This window comes from Falco cherrug, chromosome 3, assembly GCF_023634085.1.
Source record: "Falco cherrug isolate bFalChe1 chromosome 3, bFalChe1.pri, whole genome shotgun sequence".
NCBI classification, from domain to species: Eukaryota; Metazoa; Chordata; class Aves; order Falconiformes; family Falconidae; genus Falco; species Falco cherrug.
Genome location: NC_073699.1, coordinates 29,841,839 through 29,867,152, shown reverse-complemented (window position 1 = coordinate 29,867,152; position 25,314 = coordinate 29,841,839). Strand labels below are relative to the sequence as shown.

Sequence of the window (25,314 nt, the reverse complement as noted above, 5' to 3'; positions counted from 1 at the left end):
AAAAGATAAATACTGAATACCCTTCCTTTATTTTTCCGGTATATGGATTGATAGTGAAGGGTGTCGTCTACATATTTTGAGCTAGATATTCATCCAGTTATGTGTTTTATTTTATTGCTTTTCTTCGTTTCTTGACCAGTGTTCTTTAAATTCCCTTCCTTTGACAAGTGTTCCAGTCTCTCATTTTTCTTTATCAGATCTGTGGGAAGGTTCTCACTGTCTCCACCGGTGACAGCTTTTGAGACTCTAAACACTGGTGGAATAAGGCTATAAATGAGGATGACATGAGCTATCCCTGCATCCTTTCTGTTAAGCTTCTTGGTCCAGTAGTCTGCTTTCAAGGAGTCTGTTTCCTTGATAATGAGTCTCCTCTTTCTCATTTTGAAACCAGAACGATAGCTGCTGGTTTGCTGTCTGCAAGGAAGCCCCAGTATGGCCTTGACTGGTAGCTGGTTGTGTTAAATTTGAGGGTATGAATGAACCTTTTATGAATGAGTTGAGGACTGGCTGGGTAAGTTAGTATATAGGCTTTCATGGCCTGTACTTTAATTATTGAAAGTACAGAGAAGTTAATAGATTGTTCTTGAGTTGTTGTTCTGTCAGAACAAAAATCTGGAATAGAAACTTGCAAGTAGATGTAGATAGTTACTGGTAAATAAACCAACAAAAAAATCTTTGAGACTAAATGGTTATAATTTTTGTAAAGGTTCTTTCTTTTGAGCTTTTCTCCGCAGGTACCGTGTTGGGCAATAAATTTCAGCTTAAACATAGGCAATGTGCAAATCTTAGTCAAGCAGTTTGAGGAAGAATTCTTGACAAAATGATATTTGATTTGTGTTGGCACGGTATCTCCTTCCTTCAGTGTTTTTGTTGAAGAGCTAATCATTATTGACAAAAGCTGACAAAAGGATAAAATTTTCTCTGCTTTTAAAGTCAGTCACATCTGTCATGCTGGGCACCTCAGCTTCTCAGAGATATGATGTCACTTGTTTCACTTTTGAATGCTGTGGATTACAGTCCTGACATAGCTAAAATGTGTGCCTTTACAGTACTCAAACATCACTGTAGAAATCTAGATACAGGGATCCTCACATGGAATATATATATTTTCTGTTGGCTTTGTTTTTATGAACCCTTAAGGACATTAATATAGCTGGTTTTAGTATTTCAACACAGATTTAACTGTAAAGGTAATTATTTACTATGTCTCTAGAATCTGTTACATTTACGTTACATTGGCACGATAGGTCATAACCTCCTGTTGGCTAGCTGTTATACAATAATATTGAGAAACATACTTTGCCATCAACTTGAACATTAGCATTTTGAGTTTTTTTTACCTGACTTCCTAGCTCTTATTTTGACTTTGTCACTGTGAAGTTGCCAAATGGTTGCTTTGTACACATAATTTAGTTTAAGTTTTTAAAAATTTCTAACTTGAATATTAAACATTACAAAAACTAAGGGTTCTAATGACCTTGTGTTATTGCTGTTTAGGTTTGTGTAATTTTTGTTACTGTAGAGGTGTTTGTATTTTTATACAGCTTTACTTCCATTTTCTTCTGTCATATGTCCCCTTTTACCAGGTAGACATCCTTCTGTTAAACAATCCATGTAGTGGTGTGCCATGTGACTGTATTCATATTGATAGTTAATTGTTTGACTTTGTGTGTGATGCAGTAGGCTTATGATAAGCTCCTATATGACTCAAGATATGCACCTTGTCATGTCTGCTTTATGGGTCATCTTGAAAATCCTGTGTATGTTTAATGGTATCACAATGAATTGACCAAAGTGAGAACAATTTACGTTGATCCACAAGCAGTGTGGTAGACGAAGATCTGGCTTCTTGTATGGTAAGAAGCTCTTTAGCAAGGAAATAGGCTCCTGCTGACATGATCTTTACCAACAAGGTACTACTGTGATGACAGTGGGAGATTTTAGGATTTGCTGCTCACTGAAGAGAGGATTAAAAGTGTATAATGGGGGATCAGATGAATTACTTGTCTTTTGTTGTTACTTTTTTGATTGAAACATCTTTGCAGGGCTCATCCAGTGGAGTAATGCTGCTTAGAACTAGAAATCACAGTAGATTTGTGAGAGTCATGAGATGTAGCTGTCAAGCAGTTCAGCGCAGTTGTGCTAGTAAGAGGCAAGTGGACCCTGCTGGCAGGAAGCAGAGCCCAGATATCCACCAACTGCGAACATTAGATCATTAGATCATAAATCTAGGAAGTTTTCCAATAAACTGACACTTACACCTTGATTTTGGCAGCCTGTTTTATTGACTAGTCACAGTAAATCAAGAGTTATGTCAGTTTAGATTGGGTGTGGATTGTGTTTCACATGGGCAGTTGAGGGGCATGCTTGTTTCCTGGGTCAGAAGCAGAAACAGGTTGAAAACACAGGAAACTCATTTTGTGGCATTCAGTTGTGACTATTAGTTATGTCAGTAATTAGATATAACTGCCAGATGAAAATTCAGAATATCCTTCAAAACAGAAAAGATCTGAGAGTGCATGCCTGAACAGATGCCCAGGAGAGTTTCAGCCACATCAGCACCATTTGAGTCAGAGCTAGCACATGTAAAAAACTGTTCAAACTATTGGGGGATGCCAATGACATGGAGTGTGCAAAAGCAGACAGAAACAGTCATTCTCTTGGGTTCTGCAAAGGTGGTTGTGTAGAATTGCCTCAGATGTGAATAATCAATCAGTCTAGGGAGTTTGCTGGATTGCTTCAGCATTGTGCACTTCTCTGCCATAGCCTAGAAAATGCATCAAAGGACATAATACTAAATCAGATTTGTTGTTTTTCTTAATTTATTGGTAGCTGGTTTTGGTACAGCTTTGTGAGCAGTGGATTTGACACTTTCAGAAGTTTGGTTTACTGTGCATCTTTGTATTTGAGGAGTAGGTATGTCAATATATCAGAGCAAATTGTGAACAGTAATACAGGGTGGTTTAACAATTTTAACAGGAGAATGATGTTTCATTGATAACATGGTATAACTTACCTTTCATTATAAAAGTTAAAGTAGGCTATGCTTGTGTATAAGGATGAAGATGCTTTAGAAAGTGTTCTACACAGTTCCTTATCTGCAATGATATTAACATATCAAGTTGCAACACAAACATTTTGGGGCGCTTCTTAAATATACGCTTCTGGAAGGAGCTGTTGTCAGTCACCAATAACAATCCTCTGTCCAAGAGGGGTTTTGCATTTTGAGTACATGACTTGCAGCTTGATTGGTGTGACTACAAATTAGCTTCAGTTGGAAACCTCTAGTTTAATTTTTTTTAATCAGGTCCAGATCTAATGTTACTGCTTCTCAGCAGATGTGGCAGTCAGCATTCAGCAGATCTGTTAAAAGTGCACTTTTAATCAATGTAAATTGGAAGCAGTTGTATTTTTTGTAGTATTGTCCATGAGGAGGAAATTCAGCAGAGTTGACAGTGAAGGGTGGTCATCTGTAATGTTTCCAGTGTAGTTATTTAGACTAATGAATTGTCAAGGCTCTTCAGTGAAATTAAGCCTATTAACTAATATCTGTCCAGGGAAAGTGATTGCACGTGGTGAATACTTTTTCCTGGTTGTTTTAACTGTTGCCATCAGTATTTGCTGTCATTTGTACTAGAAACAAGCAAAGGGTATTTATTTTAAAATGTGTAGGACTTTCAGGGTTAAAGCTACATTTTGCTTTATTTGAGACTGGTGGAAATGTATGAAAAACTTACTGTCTTAAAGCTGAAGTGCTGTTAGGCAACATAAATACTAAAGAAAATTTGAATCCCTAATATATATCCCTTCTGTATTGAATGTATTTGGAAATTGTTTCTCTTACTTAAGTGTTACCACTGTCTGTAGAAAATACCTGGTTAGGGTTTCAGCGATATCCTCAGTTAGGAGGCTTTACCCGTGTAAACCCTGGGCCAGAAAGATCGACTGGTGGCCATTCTTCACAGAGAGGGTTTGTCCTTTATTTCTCCTGCATTTTACCTGCAACTGATGCCTTTTTTTTTTTTTTTTTGGCCCTTTTAAATGTATCTGTGAATCACACAGAGAAATATGGGTTCTGAGCTGGCATCCATCTATCCTACTAAACAAAACATTCAAGAAATCAGTCTGTGGCCTTGAGACCTGGTTGCCTCTTGTGGCTCACATGCCTACCTGTAGCTTTTGTAACTTTCCACTCCCCAAAGGGGGTTAGGAATTAAGGCTAAGAAGCTTGTGGGAAGAGTCCAGACTGGGGACAGCTTCTGGCATGCTTGGTCTGTCCCTTCAGCATTGTTTGAGAAAGTGCCAGCTGCCATGACCTGAGACTGGCAGGGAGCAAGCCAACAGGTAAACAGTATGCACAGCCCCAGTCTGTTACTGGAGCCGACACTTGGCCTTCCTTAGGTGGCAAATAAGCAAGTAACTTGCTTGCAACTTGCACCCTGAAACTGAAGGGCACCTGTTTGTGGCATCTCCATTCAGTCCAATATTTTAGTTCAGATACTTCTTTTTTCTGATGCAGACGAGCACCTTCTTACCTCTCTGACCTTTGTGGTCTAGATATAAAAAAAATCCCAGAATTTCAAACAACCTTTTTTTCTCTTGCTGTAAGTGCATTGTCTTCCACCAGAAGATTTTATCTATTCATGAAACAAAACAAGTAGTATGCTAAAGTATTTTCTAGAAGAAATTCACAGAAAACCTCAGCCTAACCAACTTACCTTTCTGGACAAAGTTTCTCATTCAGATAAGCTGTTAGTGTTTACTTGAAGTTGGGGTTGTGTTTGGCTCTTGCATCTTCAGCAGGGAGTTTGACACTGTGTTAGTTCCTGAGAAGATCTTTGGACTTTCCAGAGAGGAAACAAAATGGGATTTTTGTGCTTCTTTCAGTGAGTTGTGGACCATCTTCTAACAACTTTGCAGCTGTTAATAATTGCCAGGAAAAAGAATGTTTAGGCAAGTTTATCTACATTTGGTCACTTTTTTTCCTGTTTCACACAATTTTCATGGGAGTACTTAGAGGTGAGTTAAGACAATGTATTCAAAAAAGGTATATGTGAGAAATTTGCAAAGAGGGCAGTAAAGAGGGTGGTGCGCTTTAGTGTGTGTATGAGTTAGATATGAGTATTTTCTTTCTGTTTCCATTATCATCGTTTCATTCCACAACGATCTTCCTTTTAATGCTCTAAATATAATTTTATTTTTCCTGACCCCTACTTTAAGTTTCCAAGCACTTTGAAAGAAGTTAGTCATACAGCTTCTTCTCCTCACACGTGCCTTGAGTTTCTTCTGTTCTTACATTCTTCCCATTTTCCAAGCATTTTTTTGGGAATACTCTAAAAATACTTCTTTTCATTTGCGTTTTTGTTTCTTGTTTTCTTGGTGTCTCTTCTCCATCCTTCTGCCATAATCTCAAATCTATTAATTCCACTGTATTGGTTTTTTTCTTCCTTTTTCCTCTTGCCATTTGAAACCTGAGAGAAGATAATTCTGTGGGCATTTTAGTGCCGCTTTCCTTCTTAAATGACACTGTCAGCTTTTGTCACTTTGTCTTCTGTTTCTACAAGGGTTGGGAGAGTACTCTGCAAGTTACTTAGCTTATTGTGAGATGGCAAAGTCTGTGGATCTGCCCTTGTGACTGTTCCTGCTGGAAGCAGTTCCTCTTCCTTGCTCCCCAGAAAGAAGCTCCTGTCTCCTATCTCGGTTAGGCTTTACAAGCCACTGTTCCTAACTTTCAATGCTGGCTAATATCCTTGCTTTAGGCAATATCTTTAGAGGAGAAAAGAACAGAGCCTCTGTTCACCTGCATTCTTGAGTCCCTTGCTTCTGTGCTGTTTGGAGAAGGGTCAGACTTCTGGGATAGCGACTTCTCCTCTGCATAAAATACAGCTCTAAACTCAAGTTTTTTTCTCCTACAGGATAGGGTCACATCTGGTCAGCTGTGCTGTAGAAAGGTTCTCACCATAGACAGAGCCTATGATCTGGGCTGCTTTCTCATAAATGTGTGTGTAATTTTTGAACATGTTTGATAATTTCTGAGGTGTTTTAAGAAATAACAAAGAGGAAAGTCATTGCAAATTTGGGGTAGGAAAAGAGTTTGGTATTTAAAATAGAATGGAATAGACCATGAAATGAAATATCTGCAGATTTTGAAATGAATTTATTACAAGATAACTGATTTGTATTTAAGATGCTAAATTTTGCAGCTCTGCTGGGAATAAGAAAGGTAACTTGACAGTAACTTTAAAACCTTACTCATTTTGTTATTAAAGGTTATATTAGATAGAAATCTATATAAAAAAATATCCTTATTTGTGCTCCTAGTAATTCAATAGAATTCTTTTCTATAAAATCAAATCCTATATCCTACAAAAATATCTTGTATTAGCTGCTGAATTGACTGTGTCAGTTTCCCTCAGACTGACAGGACAGTTTCTGAGAGCTGCTGCTTGTAATTCTGACAGCTTGAAAAGGTGATGGAAGTAGTTGCTGTTCTCAGGGCTGCTGTAGTCATGACTCTTGCTCCCTGGTAACACCAGGTTAAGCATGGATCTCCTTGCCAAGTGGAAGCATCCTTTGTGTCCTATTCCTGGTTTGCGGCATCATGTTCAGTAGATGACTGCGTTTGTCAGTGCAGCTCTCTTCACTGAGCACCAGCCTGTTTCTGAGCCCTCCTGGCTCCCTGTTTTACCTGCTAATGGCAACCAAATGGCTCGGTGTGGCAGATTTAGAGGATTGATTTAATGGCTGTTGCTGCTCTTTCTGGGAGCGTGTGAAGGGGGAAGGAGGGAGAAGATGAGGTTGCTTCTCTGGAGAGTGAAGCAGGCTGTCCTGTGGGAAGGCAGTTCTCCAAACACCGTTCCACCCCTGTGGCTATGGAGATTGGATTACACTGGTATGCAAAGCAATGATACTGGATTTAAAAAAGCTACAAAATAATGTAACACTTGTTTTGTTTTAATAAAATAAACGCAGATCTCTGCTCTTCAGAAGCTTATGGCCGCTGACAACCTTTACATGGTTAACTCTGGTGGTTTTGGTGGTCTTGCTCATCTGCAGCTGTTCAGTTACAGCATCTCCAAGTTCCAGCTGGTTCCTCATCACACACACACCTCCATCCCTCCCCACTCCCAGGAAACTATCTTTTACCAGGAGGTAAATGATAATGATCTAATTCATTTTGACCTTGCTGCTTTCCAAAGCAGGAGCTAGTTCTCCTGAAAAGATGTAAGGCACAACTCAAATAGTAGATGGAAAAGTGCTCTGCTTCTGGTACGATTCCCTCTGTTCTACCTTCATCGAGCTAGTGGTTCTGTTTAGAAAGTCCTTGCTTCCTCCCCGACTCCTTTCTGGGTTCTTATTTTTGGTGGTGATGGTTTGTTTTTTTTAGTACGTTTTGACCTTTAGTCACTGTAATGAGTATCTATTATTTTTTCTCATGGTCCTTATATTTGGATCTCATTGAACATAATGCAGCTAAATGTCATAGCCCTTCCCTCGTCCCCACTAATATCCACAACCAATGACAATAAGATTCTTAGATCAAAGTAAAAAAGTTACAGACCTTCTCACAGAAATAAAGAATGGATGTTTAAAGTGTAAGAAAGAACAAAAGTCCTGAATTGTTATTAACTGCATTCCATGAAGAGAGTTTCTTATCCCTTGTTTTCTGATTTCCCCCGTACATCTTGTGGAGTTCTGAAGATGCAGTTCTTCAAAGATACAACTTAATGCACAGAAATCAGTTGGTTGATGATGATTGTAAAGCTAATCATATATATTAAGCACATAAAGAAGACTGATTACTATTGTAATCACCTTAGAGCAGAAAACTTGGAAGTTTATTCTTTTATAGATTGCTCATATGACTTCAATGACTCTTTCTGGAGACAAGTATTGACTAGCGATTAGAAATTTTTTTTTTTTTTTTTTCTCCAAAGGAAGAAGTAGCAATTAGTGACAGACCTCTACTTGCAATTTGATGGGAGTTCAGCATTTGTCCCATTGTTGAGCTTTTTCAAAGCCAGTAAGCTGAATTTGATCTGAACATCCTAAGTGTTTCTCTAATGTAGCTGCAGGTTTAACATTTTCCTTTAATATAGTTTCAGCAGCCTTCTTAGTTTATCATGTGTCCAAAAATAAGACTGAAAACCCAACCCCTTGTTGAATTATCCTTTGTTGGTATCAAATTTTTGTTCAAATCTGTCACATTTTGAGGCACTGACTTAAGTGGAGATAGTCTGCTCTCTTGCCTTCTTTCTTAAACTTTTAATTCAGTGGACAGAAAGACTCATGCTTGGTGTGACTAGATTAAAGCTGATGGAATTTAGGACTTTCCTACCCTCACGTTCCAGGTCTTCAGCGTTTTTTGCGGCTTTTGGCATTTTTCTCTTGGTGCCTCACAGCAGATAAAGTTACAATAACGATCCCGCTCGGGTCTCACTGTTTCTCACTTCCTTGTTGCTTAACAAACCAGTGTTATTACTTGCATGTAACAATGATTCTTTTTTAATCTAATGATCATAACTTTTGATATCCAGGTATAATGAACCAACCTAAATGATTTTAAAAACAATCCAAGTTTAGAGCTCTTAATATATATGTCTGGAGTCTTGCATTCTTTGCTTCACAGGGGTTTTTTTACAAGGTTTCTTCCTTTTAGATATTTGCATGATTTTTTTTTAATAAATTTTCTTTCGTTCTTGGAATAATGCATTATTATTTTTTACTTTGCTGTAATGCTATATTTTATTGTTCCATTAAAACACACTCTGTACTGAGAATTGAGAATGGGTAATCTCTGTTCATGTTCGAAGACATACTGAAGCTTGTACTTTGTCTGCATTGTTTTGTTTTTGCAATTGGTTCAAGGAAATCTGTGTTTTTTCTGAAGTTCACATATGAATTAACATTTAACAAACACTTTTAATCACTGACAATTTTCATTCCAGAACTGATGTTAAAAAATAATATGCAGTAGTCAGTTTTGAAATGATCGTGTTGTTCCCTTCTAATTCCCTATCTAAAATCTTCAGAAAGAAAAAGTTAATTATTTTTAGATCATTGAAAACAAGAAAAAGTTGTTGAATATGACGTTTATTGTTTTCCCACTTGTAGTAAACTGTGTGATTAGCAGTGTTTCCTACAAATAAGAGGCAAAAGCAGCTGAAGCTGCTGAAAATTCACGTGTGTAAAAGATGACATAAGATGTCAGGCAGCCTTTAGTGAAGTCTGTAGAAGAGCAGGAGATGTTTAGAAGACATCAGTCTTGGAGGTGTTTTTGGAATGAAGTGTTCCAAAGAGGGTTTAATTACTATTTTTTATAATAATTAACTTAGTCCTCTAGCACAAATAACCATATGTTGTTGCCTGAAGACTAAAAATTGTGTTAGCATGTGCAGATGTGTGAGATGACTTTTAAAATTGTGAGTAGTTGTGACTGAAGTCTTGCATTTAAAAAATATTAATTTGAAGACACTAGTGGTTAACTTCCTTTCCTTTTCTTCATCTCCTGGCATGCTGCTTTCAGAGTTTTGATACTTGTCATTAAGTAGTTAGACATTGTTTCCCTTACCTAGTAATAGTTGCTTTAAATGTTAAGAAAAAGGATCAAAATAGTTACTTTCTTTAAGTTGATAAGATCAGATAAATAGAAATATGGGTATGTTGTAGATACATAGATGAAGCCTTTGTTTGTGTCAAATATAAAACCAGCATACATTTTCTGTTTGCCTTAGAGGAAAGGTGTGCAAATGCTGAATGAAATTATTTAGGCACATAAATTACATTCAGGTTCTTCGAAGGCACAGTTGCTAGGTTCTAGTAGCAGGTTACTGGTTTTGTTATTTTGGAAAAAATGAACTAATCGTATTTTACTGTACAGGATATGAGTAATAACAAAAATTAAATTTTTGGAAACGTTTTGCAGGTTCCAGCTTTGCAGTTGGGGACTCTCTATAAACCTCTGGACCCAGCTGTTCACCACTATATTCTTTCAATCACTCTGAGGTGTTGATTTTAAAAGAATGAGTTGTGTTACTAAAGTCTACAAACTGAAAATATTTCATAGCAGGCCAGTGAACTTACATGGATTGGTTATATTGGTGCCTACGCACCGTGTATAATAAGGACCAATTCCTGTTTTCATTCAAAAACAGCAAAGAAAACTATTTTATTTAATGGTATGCCAGATTTATCAAAATATTTCAGCAAGTCTGTATTACAGTTTGTCAGCAAACTGGGTACAACCAAAGAGTATTTAAAAATCATTTAATTAGGACAGATTCATTTTCACTCCATGCCACTACACAGCAAGACTTGCTTGTTCATATTTCCTTAAATTTATTCTGGATCTTGTCCAAGTTCAGCTTTAATGAGTAGCCTATCCTGCTAGTTAGGTTAGGATTTATTTTCCCCTAGAGAAGAGTGTTAGAATTGGTAGTTTTTTAACCTGTTCAGTTAAATGAACATATGTTCAGAACTGCATCTTAACTCTTGAGTGTAAAGATTTGAGAAATAATTATTTCTGTTGTTGTTACAGTTTTAAAGTGCAGTTTAAATAGTGGTTTTAGACTCCAGCTATGTGCCATAACTGTTTTAATATGGTGATGAGTTTTGGTGTGAAGTCACATTCAGTTGCTTAATACAAATTTAATGATACAATATAGAAACACAGGTCTGACTTGGTTTACTGAAAAAAATCATTTGTACTTGTATTTTCACTTATTGCTTTGAATATATCTCTTGGGTCATAAAACTTGGTTAAATATAGCTCAGTACCTTATTAATGATGGATTTTCTGTATTAACAGGTGCAGTTTGGTAGCAAACTTGTATTTTAAGTTCTTCTAAACGCATTATTTGTGTTTCAAAACTATTATAATAAATCCTGAATTATAAATGTACTTTCATCACTAGCCAGGTCTAGTTAAAATTTCGTTTAAGCAACATTTGCTGCACACATGTTACAATACTTCCCCTGCCTTGATTTTTTTCTATAATAAAGGATTTATTTTCTTCAACTTCCCGTCCCTCCAAAGTTATCTCAATAGGACTAGTAGACTTTATTGTTATAGGATTGTTAAAGTACAATAAGAGTAGAATTTGCATATGTTAAAAAAAAATATCCATACACTGTTATTACCCATCAGGGAGTATTTTTATGTGAATCTTTTAAGTTTCAAATTTAGCATAGTTCAGTACAGTAGCTGTAATACGCATTAAATGAGTAGTCAAACTTTTCAAGTGGTATCTTTTCCACTGTCATATTGCATGCTGTGATTGTTAAAGCTCTTTACAGACACCCCCCCACCCCCCCCCACCCCCCTTGAAGTACATGAATTTGCTAATATAAATGTGTTATTTTAGGTGGAATTATTTGTGGAGTTATATTTGTCCTGAATTTTGCTGTAAAAGGTTTTCCATTTTCTTTCTTCCTTCCTTCCCCATTTTACATTAGGGAACTTGACTTTTTGAAATATTCAGGCACTTTTTACTGAAATACTTAGTTTTAATCCTGCAAATTAATATTCAGAAATAAGAGGGAAAGGTAGATGATGTAAGTTATCTGAAAGGGTAACAAAAAAGAAAAAACAGAAAGGAAAAATGTTACAGTGTACTTCTGTAATGAGTTAAATAATAAAAGGTCTCAATACATGACTTGGAAAAAAAGGAATACTAGGGAACATTCTGATTGATATCACCATGCATTCCATTTCTTTCCATGTAATGCCTGCAAAAGCTTTGCTAATATGCATGTCTAGTTTTCCAACTTCAGTTCTGCATAAAAGTGGTTTGTGTTGTTTAATCTTGAGTTTTAAAATATTTTTTTGATTTATTGTGTATATAGTATTTTGTTTTACAGGGGTGGATTTTCCCAAGTACAGAACCACTTTATATACTCCTTCAGTTACAGAACTAAAGTGCACCTTTTCTGTTTACATTGATAAATTACAGAGCTTGGACTTACACTCTAGGGAATTCTTAGAAAGCAAGTTCAAATTCTAACTTGGGACCAGCATTAGAAAAGGCCATGGTGTTGCAGTCCCTCCTGTGCTTTTCATGGAACCCAGAGCTTTTCTTCTAGTGACTATATGAATATATACACATTTATGTGGAGGAATGTCTGTGTATCTGAGGAGCTGAAATGGGAGATACGTTTTAGCTAATTGTGTCCACAAGAGAGTGATCTTCATGTGATCTCTTGTGCATGTTGTGTGCTAGAAATTGTCAGAACATGTTCCAGCCTGTTAGTTCCTTTTGGCTGTCTGTGTGAGTGAGAGTATTTTTTTTTTTTTAATTATTTTATTTTTTCTCTCCAACCAGGCAGCATCTTTCCCTGTTTGCCTGACTTAATACTGGTATTATTTTCAGCTTTTGTTTTGTCTCTCGTTAAAGTAGTTATAATTTTCTAAGTAGCTTATGTTTGGAAGTGTAGACAAAAAAATTTTTAACTGGCTTTCTGGCATCGACAGATTTCAAATGTGTTCAGATGCATTCTTTCTCAGATGGCCACATGTTGTTTGTACTTCTTGGGGCGTATGTTACATTGTCAAGAAAGGTGTGTAGTGTCTTTGAACCTCAAACTGAGAAACAGGAAGAGCTTCAGGAGTTTTGTACAGATACTTCTTTCCCCTGTGGTGACCTACTGTGCTACAGTCGATAGAGTAGTGATCTTGGGCAGCAAAACCGGCACGTAGTCTGCTCCTGTACACTAGAAACGTGTTTGCATGGCTGTCAGCAGTAATGGCAGGTAGGAGATGCTTAGTTCCCCCAAACAGGACAAACACAATTTTTCTTGTTCTCAGTTTGGTGTCAGTGACTGCTATTAAAAAACCTCACACCAAACAACAAACCAACAAGGCTAATAGAGGATTTCCTCTGAAAAGGCCTCTACTGTGTTTTGATTTTTCGTAGCCACAGGGGCTGTACCAATCCAAAGTATGATATATCCAAACTTCAAAGACTGATAGTGTCATTCAGACAGTAAACTTTTTTTTTTGTCCTTCCATTCTGAAGGAAATATCTACTACCAGATACAAGGCTGAGTTCTCTCATATAATCACAAAATGTTTTTCCTTCATCCATGTCTTTTCTGCAAATGGCATTTGAATCTAGCAGCACAGATTGTCATTAGCTTCAAATGAGTTGCAATTCAGAGGTAGTCTTGTTTCTGGATTCCTCTCCCTTCTCAACATTTCTGAGACAGGTAATCCTGATTTCAGGTTTTGAGGTTGAAAAGCCTTGGTCTAAGGAATACTGATTACTTTTACAGAAGGCTACAACATCTGGTTTTGTTTGTTCGGTGTCCTCCATCTGTGTTTACATCCATTTTCAGAGAATGTTTCATGAGTATCTTCTTTAATAGGAATCAGTTTTTCTTTTATTCCCTTGGTTTTATTTTTAGTAAGGAGCAATGGAATTGGCTTTTGTGGATGGGCTTTATCTGTGAAACTTTGATCTATGGTATAGACATCCACAGTTGAGGTAATTATCATAATCTCCCTTAATAGGCAGTGGGCAGAAATGGTGACCTACAGAAAGCAGTTCATTTAATTTTCAGGTCTAGAATGAATGGATCTCTGTTATATATATAAATATGCAGTGCTCTATTCTTTCCATGTACCTTAAAAGGGTCTATACAGCCATCTGGGATATGGATGTTTGTTTATACTGTAGATATCTTAACACTTGATGAGATAAATTAAGTACCTCGGTCTACTCAGGCCCCTGAGCTGGGAGGCAGGGATGAGGAGCAGAACGAAGTCCCCATAGTCCAGGAGAAAACGGTCAGTGACCTGCTGCTCCACTTGGACACACACAAGTCTATGGGGCCACGTGGGATCCACCCAAGGGTGCTGAGGGAGCTGGCAGAGGAGCTCACCAAGCTGCTTTCCATCATCTGTCAACAGTCCTGGGTGACTGGAGAAGATGGGAGGTCAGCCAACATGATGCCTATCTAGAAGAAGGGCAGGAAGGAGGATCCAGGGAGCTACAGGCCTGTCAGCCTGACCCCAGTGCTGGGGAAGGTTGTGAAGCAGATCATTCTGAGCTTGTGCATGTACAGCTACGGATCAGGCCCAGCCAACATGGGGTTTTGAAAGGCAGGTCCTGCTGTACTAACCTGAACTCCTCCTGTGACCAGGTCTTGCACTTAGTGGATGAGGGAAAGGCTGTGGTTATCTACCTGGACTTTACTGAAGCCTTTGACACTGACTCCTAAAGCATTCTCCTGGAGAAACTGGCTCCTCGTGGCTTCTATGGGTGCACTCTATGCTGGGTAAAAAGCTGGCTGGACAGCTAAGCCCGAAGAGTGGTGGTGAATGGAGTAACATCCAGCCAGTGGCTGGTCACAAGTGCCATTCCCCAGGGATCAGTGCTGGGGCCAGTCCTGTTTAATATCTTTATCGATGATCTGAACAAGGGCACCCGCAGTAAGTTTGCAGGTGACGCCAAGCTGGGGAGAGTGTTGCTCTGCTGTTGGGCAGGAGGCTCTGCAGAGGGATCTGGGCAGGCTGGACCGATGGGCCGAGCCCAGTTGTAGGAGGTTCAACCAGGCTCAGTGCCGGGCCCTGCCCTTGGGTCACAGCAGCCCCAGGCAGCGCTGCAGGCTGGGGCAGAGCGGCTGGGAAGCTGCCTGGGGGAAAAGGGCCTGGGGGAGCTGGCTGACGGCCGGCTGGGCATGAGCCAGCAGTGTGCCCGGGGGGGCAAGGGGGCCCACAGCATCCTGGCCTGTATCAGAGAGTGTGGCCAGCAGGACCAGGGCGGTGATCGTCCCCCTGTACTCAGCACTAATGAGGCCGCCCCTCGAATGCTGGGTTCCCTTTTGGGCCCCTCGCTTCAGGAGGGACATTGAGGTGCTGGAGCGTGTCCAGAGAAGGGCGACAGAGCTGGTGAAGGGTCTGGAGCACAGGTCTTGTGAGGAGCAGCTGAAGGAGCTGGGGTTGTTTAGCCTGGAGAGGCGGAGGCTCAGGGGAGACCTTGTTGCTCTCTGCAGCTGCCTTGAGAGGAGGCTGTAGGCAGGTGGGGGTCGGTCTCTTCTCCCAGATAGCAAGTGACAGGACAAGAGGAAATGGCCTCAAGTTACACCAGAGGAGTTTCAGATTGGATATTAGGAAAAATTTCTTCACTGAAAGGGTGGGAAAGCACTGGAACAGGCTGCCCATGGAGGTGGTGGAATCGCCATCCCTGGAGAAGTTTAAAAAATGCATAGATGTGGTGATTAGGGACATGGTTTAGTGACGGACATGGCAATGCTGGGTTAATGGTTGGACATGATGATCTTAATGGTCTTTTCTAACCTAAATGAGTCTTTGATTCTTATTCCTCTTGATCCAGAGAAAATGGTTTTCAGTTAGGTGTTTGCTGGTACTAACAAGGAATTGAGGGAGGAGATCTGTTTGTGACTTAAGGTGGATGCTTTTATGTGTAAATCCAAATTCAAGTGATGACATGACCTTGGGGTTTACTACTTGTCAACATGGTAGTTGATACATGTCTTCTGATGTTCAGTGTCTGTGTTTCCAAGCCATGTTTCATATGTCACACAGTCCTTATCCAGCGCTTACAGGCCAAAAGTGTTAGCAGCAGAATATTTGCCTATTTTTCTTCTATATCATGATGATCATGGGTCTGAGAAGTGGTGAAACATTTTTTTTCTTCACAGTTTGCTTGGTGAAGGGCTACTCTCCTAATCAGGTGCTGAATATGCAATGAAGTCTGCTACTTGTTGCCAGAGTTTTGTGTCACTTCATGCTTTTACAGATTTTTAGAGTTTGAGCATCAAGAATGGCTCGTTTCTGACTTCATGGAGCCTCCTGCAGAGTCGCTACTGCAAGAATGATCTGATGTGTGTTAGGTCATATGGCTGTAAGCATTTTCTTGCGGAGCCGAATAGGAGATGCGGTGTCCTCTTGACTGCTTGTGACAGATTCTTGGAAGGCTTCGATTTTGTGGATCTAAAGAGCCATTCACTGTATGCAAGGGAATGTGTTTACATTGTCAGTGTCTCGTACGTGTTGGTAAAGGATGCTTTTTTTCTGGGGTAGGGGATTTTGCTTTCCCTTATTTGAGGTTTTGATTCCCTATGGAACATTAACCTACTATTTTTAATTTTCATGTGGATTTAGGCTTCTCCCTAAAATCTTCTCATGGAGGAGGTTCTCCAGAATGAGAATGAACTAATCTGTGCACCAGTGATTAAATTTTGTGGACATTAGGGAAAATAATGCTAAATAGCACAAAATACACATTTCGGTGATGGAATAGGAGTCAATTAGGGCAGGAATAATAATGTTATAAGCATGCTGCAGGAAGAGGCTCAAAATTATTAATAATCTTTGCAGTTTTTGTTGAATGTAGCAAATGAAACTGTTGCTTAATTTTAGGCATTAGTATTTATAGTAGGAAGCAAAAGTAACTTGCTGACTTCACTACAGTTGTGGGTAGAGCCTTTGTGTTGATAGTGGGCTGTATTGTCACAGAATTTATTTCCAAAGAGAATGTCCTTTACCTTGTAGTACTCTCCCTTGCCTCTCCCCACGTGTTCCTGCTCCCTAATTATAAGGCAAAAGGCACTGAAAAATATTAGAATCACTTAGTGAGGTCAATGTCAGCCAACTATGGAATATTATGAGAAATGTGGAGGTCTTTGTATTTGGTTGTATGGATATTGTCTGTATGTTTTATTGGATCACTAGACATATCTCAATTAGTGATTCATTGTAAGGTTTTAAATAAAAAAAAATTCAGAAAATTCCACTTCTGAACGGATTTCTTCTGTGTTTTTAAAAACTGCACAATTTTATGAGTAGCTCTTATTTTGGTGGGAGCACTTGGGATTGCTTTTATTAAATATTTTAAAACCAAGAGATAATTAGATTAAAATACATCACTTTTCCTGTCATGTTTTGGAAGGAGATGTAAAGTTAAATCTTTTAACAGAAGTCGTATTTTGGGTGAATTTCAGTCTAAGTAGAATTAGCTCCTGCAAGAGGAAACTGAAGACACACAGTTCCAATCTTACAAACTACCAGTTGATAGTCTGGTATTCTGTGTCTAAGTTTTTAAATTGTTGTTGTTATACACCAAAATAATGATTTTTTTTCTTTTTTCTTTTCTCTCAATATTTTAAACAGGACCAAGCGAGCTCATGTCCCACTAACAGAATGCATATTTGAGCTTCCTAATTTAACAATTCAAGCAACTAGAGCTCAAACCCTTTTACTTCAAACTATTTATCAGAGCTGGTGTCATCCTGTTGGAAATGTCAGTTCGGTGGTGGTAAATGAAGCTTTACTGAATGAGGTTTTCCAAACTTCAGGTAAATATGTGATGCTTTTGGTTAAGTATGTATTATGGTAGAGAGTACCGCTAGTGAATTTGCTCACAACTATATACTTTAAATCCAGGTTTTTACTTAGAGTAGTTAACAGACAGAATGTTTTTTGTGTGTATATGGGTATTTATAGCTTATCCAGGATGTAAGCTAAGCCACCAAGCTTCACTCCTTGGCACCAATTTCTGGATGCATTTAATTTTCCCATACAGGATAATTTTTCCATGCTTCCCTCATCTGAAACATCCACCCTTGCTCCCTTATATGGTGTAATGTTGTAATTTAAGATCATTCAGAGGTGAAGCTGGATTATTAAGGGCTTTATTAATGGCATAGAATGAATTTTTTTAAGGGGCTGCAGATGTTTCTCATCCAGTTTCATAAATAAACGTTACTTAATGTTGTGAAACTGCTGAAGATACGTAGGTCTCCATGATGATGATAGAAGTAATGAAGTTGGTTACCTACCATCCTTTGGCAAAACACCCATGGATTTTGAAAGTATAAGGATTTTGATCAGCTGAGAGACCACAGTCTTCAAGTGCATAAATGTCATCCAGGAGAAAATAATATTTTTCTTCATATTTCTGTGCAGGCTAGAATGATTTAGATCCACTATCGTTTATCTGTTGTGTATAAACACATAAGAATAATTGAGATATTTTGGAATCTCCATCATTACCAGTCTTAACAGAGACGTGTGAGGAGAATCATTCATATGTAGTAAATCATAACTTGAAATAGAATGGTAGATTAGACTGCCACTGTAAGTCTTTCAGTCCTGTTTTTCTCAGTCCTATTTTCCTTTTTCAGTCCTGTAGGTGTTTTTAAAGTTGAGTCTATGTTGATCTGGTGGTGCAAAAGAACTGTTATATTTTCAGATGTGTGACCCTTGAAATAACCGCTTTAAGTGATTAGTTTTTCCTTCTTTCCCGAAAGTCCCTGATTCTCTTAATTTCTTTATTCTGTGGGGATCACCTAAGGATGAGATTGTGAGGTTTTTTTGTTTGGTTGGTTGGGTTGTTTTTTTCCAAATACTGGTATTTCTGAAGGCTGGAGAAATGTGAAAATATAGTCATTTGATGATTTCTGATGGTCTTAGGGTTTGCACAGTTCCAGACTTAACATGTTCCATCATTTAAGATGTTTCAATCCTTCGGGTCAATGAACTGTGATACCCCATGCTAACAATCTATCTATGGAATAGAAATCTGGAGCACACATTTTAAGTACTTAACATACAGTAAATGAACAGTATAGTACACTTATTTTGATCTTCTCTTTTTTGTTGCTTTTAATTTGACTTGGTAAATTTTATACCTCTATAGCAGTACTTAGCATTAACTAGCTGAAGGCAGCTTTCAGTGCAATGCTATGAAATGATTGCTGTCAACCCCTTTCTCCCTTTGTTCTGATTCTTGTCTTGGTTGATTCTGTAAGTCTACTACCTTTTGTTGGAATACCTTTGTGTAAAATACAGTATTGTGCCTTCTTGAAAATTATCCTTGTACTTAGTCAGTTTCTGTATACTTTAACAGTAATGTGTGTGTCTAAGCTTCTAAAAAAACCTGACTATAATTGCACAGAGAAACTGGAATTTCAGTGTATTAGGTTTTTTCTTTTTATTAAAGTAACTGTGAGGATAATGTAGTCAATAAGGGACTTTTCAGTAAATAAGGCACATTTGTTAATCACTGATATTCTTTTACTGACAATTCAGATTATTTTCTACCACATAAAAGAATAGCTGATGAATATTCCTTGGGAGTACATGATTTGCATTCTTGCCTGCCATTGCATGCCCCCATGTTCTCTGGGCTTGTGAAGATCAGCTTTTGGGCTGATGGGCACCTGTGCTGGGCCTGAGAGTAGCCCAGCAGGGTATTATTTGGGCTTCTCCTCCTGCCATTGGGTCTCTGAGTGTCTTTGCAGGTTTACAGATGAGCTTTTATTGTATAACCTAACATCTCATGGAAATAACAGCCTTTTTGTGAATAGCATCGTGTTTTCCATCTGATCACAGCTCATTTTTAGCTATTCACAGAAGCAGTACAAAAGTACTTCAAGAAATAGCTTTTCATCCTTGTGGTATTGTAGATTAACTGTTTCTTTGATCAGTTTTGTACAAATAATGCAACTAGAAACATATTTGCTTTATTTTCTTTTAGAGCTCTTTCCCTTTGTTCCTTTTTTTCCCCCTGATACTGTTTCTACAAAATTGTAGTGTTTTTGCAGGAAAAAATAATAATTCTATTAAAGATTCCATTATCTGCACTTTCTCCTGTTTCCCAGGGGTCTCTTTCTTGAAATTCATTGCTTTCGTTCTGCTGTTACAGGAATCATAAACTGTGTGTTTCATGAGTACTGTTGCCCAAATTATCTTCTACCTTTACATTTTCAAACTTCTAAAGCCATCTTTCTAAATTATTAGAAATAATGCAGGACAAACAGCTATGTTTTATTTAGATTAATTTCTCCCTGTTAAAGAAATAAAAAAGCCCTGCCCAGACATGATGATATTCTCAAAACCAAACCAAAACAAAATAAAAGAAAGGGCTTATGTAGTTTATCTTCCTGTTTTTAATGATCTGCTGTTAATTGGAGAGCCTGCCTACAGTCTGGATCACAGGATTTTACACATTGTTGATAAAGAGTAGAACATCATGCTTTCTTGTTCTTTGTGAACAAACTGTGCCCTCCTATAGAAATGTTCCAGTTATGTGTTACCATTCCGGATCTGTTCTGCCAATTTTGGGAATATACTGAGACTTCAAATTTCACTTCTATAGTTTACTACTTGTACGTAGCTAGTCTCAAATGGGTTTACATAGCCTACATCTTTCTCAACTGCCTGTGTCTGTATTACCGCTTTTCTGTGTGGTGATTGAAGGGAGTTTCTGGGATGAAAAAGTTGTTGCTGACAACTTTGTGTCTTTATTGAGGCTTTGTGCCAGGTGATTTTTGTGAGTGATGTGCCTCCATAACATGTTCGTTCAGTCTTGGACTCAAGAGCGATACCATGAGCCTTTGTATCCTCTCAGCATAGATCTTTTTTAGCAGGAATTATGGTCCTGCTAAAAAATAGTTCTATGTTTTTTTCCAACACAGTTATATTCTGTAGTTTTAAAACTGCATCACTGAAACTGTGCTTACAATATGAGCTGAGACATGCTATAGGGAAAGAACAGATGAATTAGGGGGAAAAAGAAAGAAAAAATGGAAAAGGAGGAAAAAAAGAGGATCAGCTAATAAAAAGGGAAGAGAGATGCAGGGGAAGACAAAGCATGGAGAAACTGGTAGAAAGAGCTGAAGTAGAAAAGCAGTAAAAGTTTAGAAAGCCAAAGTTTATTATTGAAGACAGGTACAAATGCATGGGTTGCAGGAGGAGAAGAGAACATCAGAGAGCACATGACTGTTGGCCCTTTGATGTGCTGTGAGTCTCACAAGGTATGAAGGCATCTTTGGCACTTGTCTGCTGGGTAATTGCTGATAGACTTTCTCGGGCTGTAGTTTAAAAAGGGAGCTCTGCGCTGTCTGTTTCCACAAACACAGGAACAGAATTTATAGCTAGTATCTGCGGTTCTGTCCTACAGTTTCATTCAGAACTTGCTTCAAAAATAGTTCAGTCTGAAGGTGGTGTAGGGATTCAGAACAAACTCTCAAGCTGTTTCCTGTACAAATTCTTGTTGGGAATAGATTGATGGAATACTAGGAAGGGAAAATTGCTTGAAGATAAATACTCTTAGGTCCCCCATCTATCTTCCTCCCCCTGCTCTCCAGAAACCTTTTTCTCTTAGGAGAAAAACACTTTCCTCAAATATTTTGTAGTTTGTTGGTTATTAGACTTTCTGTCTTTATCAGATAGTCTCAGAGTTTCTCTTTTGATTAACAGGTCTGAAGGTAAGCTATCTGAAAAAGTAAGTTTTGAAGTCTCAAAAGCAAGTTGTGTGTGTTTGGTTTCTGGCAGAATTTAAGAATTAAGTGCCTGTACTACTTAAAATATATATTTGTTATACATATTAGTGAGGTCTGTTATCTTAAAACAACCAGTAAAATATGTGTGTGGTACTGTGACTAGCTGATTGAGCTCAGAACTGGTGGAGGACAGGTAAAATGAGTGTTTCAAGAAGGATAAATGTTTTTTACACTAGATATTTATTGTAAATTGGTTTATTGTGCCATTCTTAGTTTAAGACTATTTAATTCTGCTAAGAACACTTTTTTTAATTAGAACTGATTTGGAATTCTAAGATACAGGTAGTGGCTTAATGAGATTTTTGAAAGCACCTAACTCCCTTGGTTGCTGTGATACCTTAGCACTTTTCTAATCCATAGTTCTAAATGCCTACTTGGTGAAGGTTCTTTTCAAATGTCAGCTGGTATTTTTAGGCTTCAGAGAAGTCAAAACAATTAAAACATGTGAGATAAATATAAACAATGAAACTTATTGCTTGAATGAACAGGCTTTACCATAACAAGTACTGGAAAGATTCATACTAGCGCAAATAGGAGTTTGTGTTTTGGTTTTATTCTGTAATCCTTTTGGTTGACAAGCACAACAATATGTTACATGTCAGTTAAATAATATGGTGGTTCTTATGATAGCACATGCTTGTGAAATATTCCAATTTTGCATTTCATCCACTACAAATGTGGAAACAAACATGAAACTGAAATGTATCATGCCTTCTACGTTTTTGCAAGTAGATGTATTGATGTTAATCAAATTCTTTTACAATTATTTTTTTTTTACAAAATTATTTTTTTTTACAAAAATAAGTGTACAAAATACCCAAATTTTAGGAAAATACTGACAGTTAAGATCTTTCAGAGGTTGAGCAATATTAATCTTAGGAGTGATTTTACTGTGTTGTTTTTCATTATTTGTTAGTAGGTACCTGAAGCACTTGGTTTCTAACCATTTCAGCCTGCCAAGAAAACATACACAGTCACACATGGCTTTAGTTTACTCTGGAAAACTGGAACTTGCTACCACTTTTTCCTTGTCCTATTCAGGTAGTTCATTATTTTGTTGACAGTTCGGTTCCATTAATCTGTTTTTTTTGTGTTTTTTTTTTTTTTAAATTGCTTGCAGACCTTACATTTCTCTATTGAAGGTGATCAAATAGGCATTTGAATCCCTCATGTAAATGATGTCTTAAAGTTAAAATAAAATCTACTTTCCAGAAAGTAACTGTAAAACTATTTTATGCAAGATTTCATGTGGGATACCTTAATGGTTGAATAATAAATTTTACCTCATAAAAATGAAATTCAATAATACAGTAGCTTTCTCAGCGCAGTAGCATCTGGTTGAATCTCATGAGAGCCAATATTTTCCAACTCATTAGGATCATGTCGTTCTGTATGTCGTCAACATTGACTTAGCCAAGCTACCTTTACTTACTTAACCGCCAAACTATTAAATAGGTCTCTTGTGGAGTGAAGTCAAATATTCCTCTTATTTTGCTTTTGCCTTGGAAGAAGAGAAGAAAATGTACATACTGGAACATTTAAACATCTGGTCTAAACCACATCAGGGTAACACTGAGGAAAGTAACAGGATTCAGTATTCTTCCCAGGTGTACATATAAAAAAGGGTTGTGGAGCTGCTGCATAGTTCTTTTAACCACTTAGGAAAAAGACTGAAATAAGTGACTTGCTTTTCTAATACCCCTGTTCTGAGAACTACTTTTTTCCTCTTTACCTGCTCCCCTGCCACCAAACCCCAAAACCCAGCAAAAGCCCAACATTTCGAAGTTTAGTGGTAATCCAGGTTGTTAAGCTCTGTCACTTGCTTGCAACATACTGACATTTAATCTTTGTTCGTTCCACATAATGTGGCCAGTTTTTGCATTCATTTTGAGGACTATGACACCAAGTTTATGTTCAAAATCAAAGTGTTAAGAGTGTATTCTCTTAAGTAATTGCTTGGGAGTGGCAGGACACAGCTGCATGAAACTTGCATAGTGTAAGCATTTTACTGTCTCGCATGGGTGATGGTACCCACATGTGTCTTTGTCCTTCCTGTAGGCTTCTAAATGCAATGTGTAAATAGTGTTATTTTTATATGTTATACATTTCTGTGAAACTGTGGTAGTTTATCAACTCTAATTTCGGTTGGAAACAGAATGTGGATAAGCAACCTAAGCACAACTGGTTCTTTATCTTAATTATTTGAGCTTAATATAGTTGTGTATAATCTGTATTTGCTCTTACCGTAGACATTTTCAGTGATACTCTTCAGTCATGAACTGACTGACTATGAACATGGGATAGGTGGGATATTTTATCACTTTAATATGTCATCAGTGGGGTTCAGCTTGTTGAGTATCTCCTTAATAAATGCTCTGTCCAAAGCAATGATTCTGTAGTGGCCCAAAATGAGGAACTAACATGCATGTAAACCAGTAATTATAGTTGCCTTTTTATTTTTTCTGGTTTAATTAATATACATTAATAAGCTTTGAAAATGAAAAATACAGCATTCTGGTGAAAGAATGGTGGTAGGCATACTTAAGGCATTTGTACAAGCTTAACTCTCATTTGTAATGTTGTCCTAAAGAATCTCGTGTACTTAAAAATACACTTGAGGCTTTTTAAATGTCTGTTGTGGTGAAAGTGAATGTATACATAGTGTCAACAGCACAGGCAAGGAGGGAAAAAAAAGCTAAAAAAAAAAGAATAGATTGTGAAAGGAATACATGTATACATGAAATTGATAGATACACATAAATTTATATGAGATTTTTAAGTTGAATTGTGTTTCAGCATTGCAGGAGAGCTCATTTCAGCATGTATGTTGAAATTAACAGCAAACTCTTGTTGGGTATGTTGGTGGGCTACCAAAACCAAGACACCTAAGCATAGAGCTATAAATAGTGCCCTTCCTCCAGAGTCTGTAGTTTATTTGCACAAATAGCAATGGAAGCTGTGACTAAGAGCACCTGTTTTATTTGTTCAGCTGTTAACTTTATGTTATTTCTTGTTCTATTAAGAAAGGTGTGTTTGGACAGCAGGGAGGTAGGCTGCCTTTTTGCTTTGTTCTAGCTGCCATGGTACTGCATCAGGTGAAAAAAATCTACAGGGAGGTTGAGGTGGTGGCTTCTTTTCGAAGAGTAATAGAGCACATTGAGACTAAGCTACTGGTATTCAGTGTTAGGATGAGAAGACTGGGAAGAACCTAGGTCATGAATTTGCTGCATAATAGGAGCTGGGCAATTTCTGAGAAGAGCTGAGAGCAGACACAAAAGAAAGCTTCAGAGATAACAGAAGGAAATGTTCTTTTTTTGGGGAGAACCCAGAGAAGTTGGTCAAATTTTTAGTGAACCAGGAAGCCCTCAGTGGTTGCTGAAAATAAGAATAAAGCATGAATCAGAAGGCCTTGGTCTGGGTTTTTTTGTGTCTGATTTAATAAAAAGGTGCATGCAGAGGTCCTGCAGCAGAAGTATTGACCCCAGTCACGCTACCGTTTGCTGAAGAAGTGCTTTTCAGAAGAGCAAAAGGGAAGTGTTTCTTTGCCCCTGGCAAAAAATAATAGGGTCACCAGAAAAACCAAGTTGGAAGGGACTGCAAGAAGTCTCTAGTTCAATCTTCTGCTACAGTCACAGTCAGTTATGGGATCAGATGGAGTTTCTTAGGGCTTTATTCAGTCAGGCCTTGAAAATCTCCAAGGGTAAGAATGGCCTAACTCCGTGCAACCTCTAACTGCTTGACTGTTCTCATAGTGAGAAAGCTTCTCCTCCTATCCAGGCAGAACCTTTCTTGTTTCAATATATGACCATTGTCTCTTATCCTCCTACTGTGCACCACTGTGAAAAGCCTGGTTCAGTCTTCACCACAACCTTCTCGTACATACTGGAAGGCAGCTAATGAGTCAAATGTAATACGGTTGTTTTTCACCTTTTCAAACATTAAAGCAAAATTGTAACTGAGGAGTCTTAGTGGTGAAACTTGGTGATGGTGCCTCTGGAATCTGTTTTG

General features: G+C 37.9%; 1 protein-coding gene across 9 annotated transcripts in view; it reads left to right on the top strand.

Annotated features, from left to right (window-relative positions):
* VPS13B (vacuolar protein sorting 13 homolog B) overlaps positions 1 to 25,314 on the top strand; it is a 478,367-nt gene that overhangs the window by 90,274 nt on the left and 362,779 nt on the right. For 8 of the 9 annotated variants that reach the window (XR_008731554.1, XM_055706070.1, XM_055706071.1 and 5 more), the window contains one exon: positions 17,132 to 17,316. Coding sequence is in view for 7 of the 9 variants with exons in the window: in XM_055706070.1 (XP_055562045.1) it covers positions 17,132 to 17,316 (185 nt within the window). In the remaining 2 variants the exon portion in view is untranslated. Of the gene's footprint in view, positions 1 to 4,887; positions 4,948 to 17,131; positions 17,317 to 25,314 lie in introns of those variants that run through there. The other variant, XR_008731556.1, reaches the window with a different exon arrangement.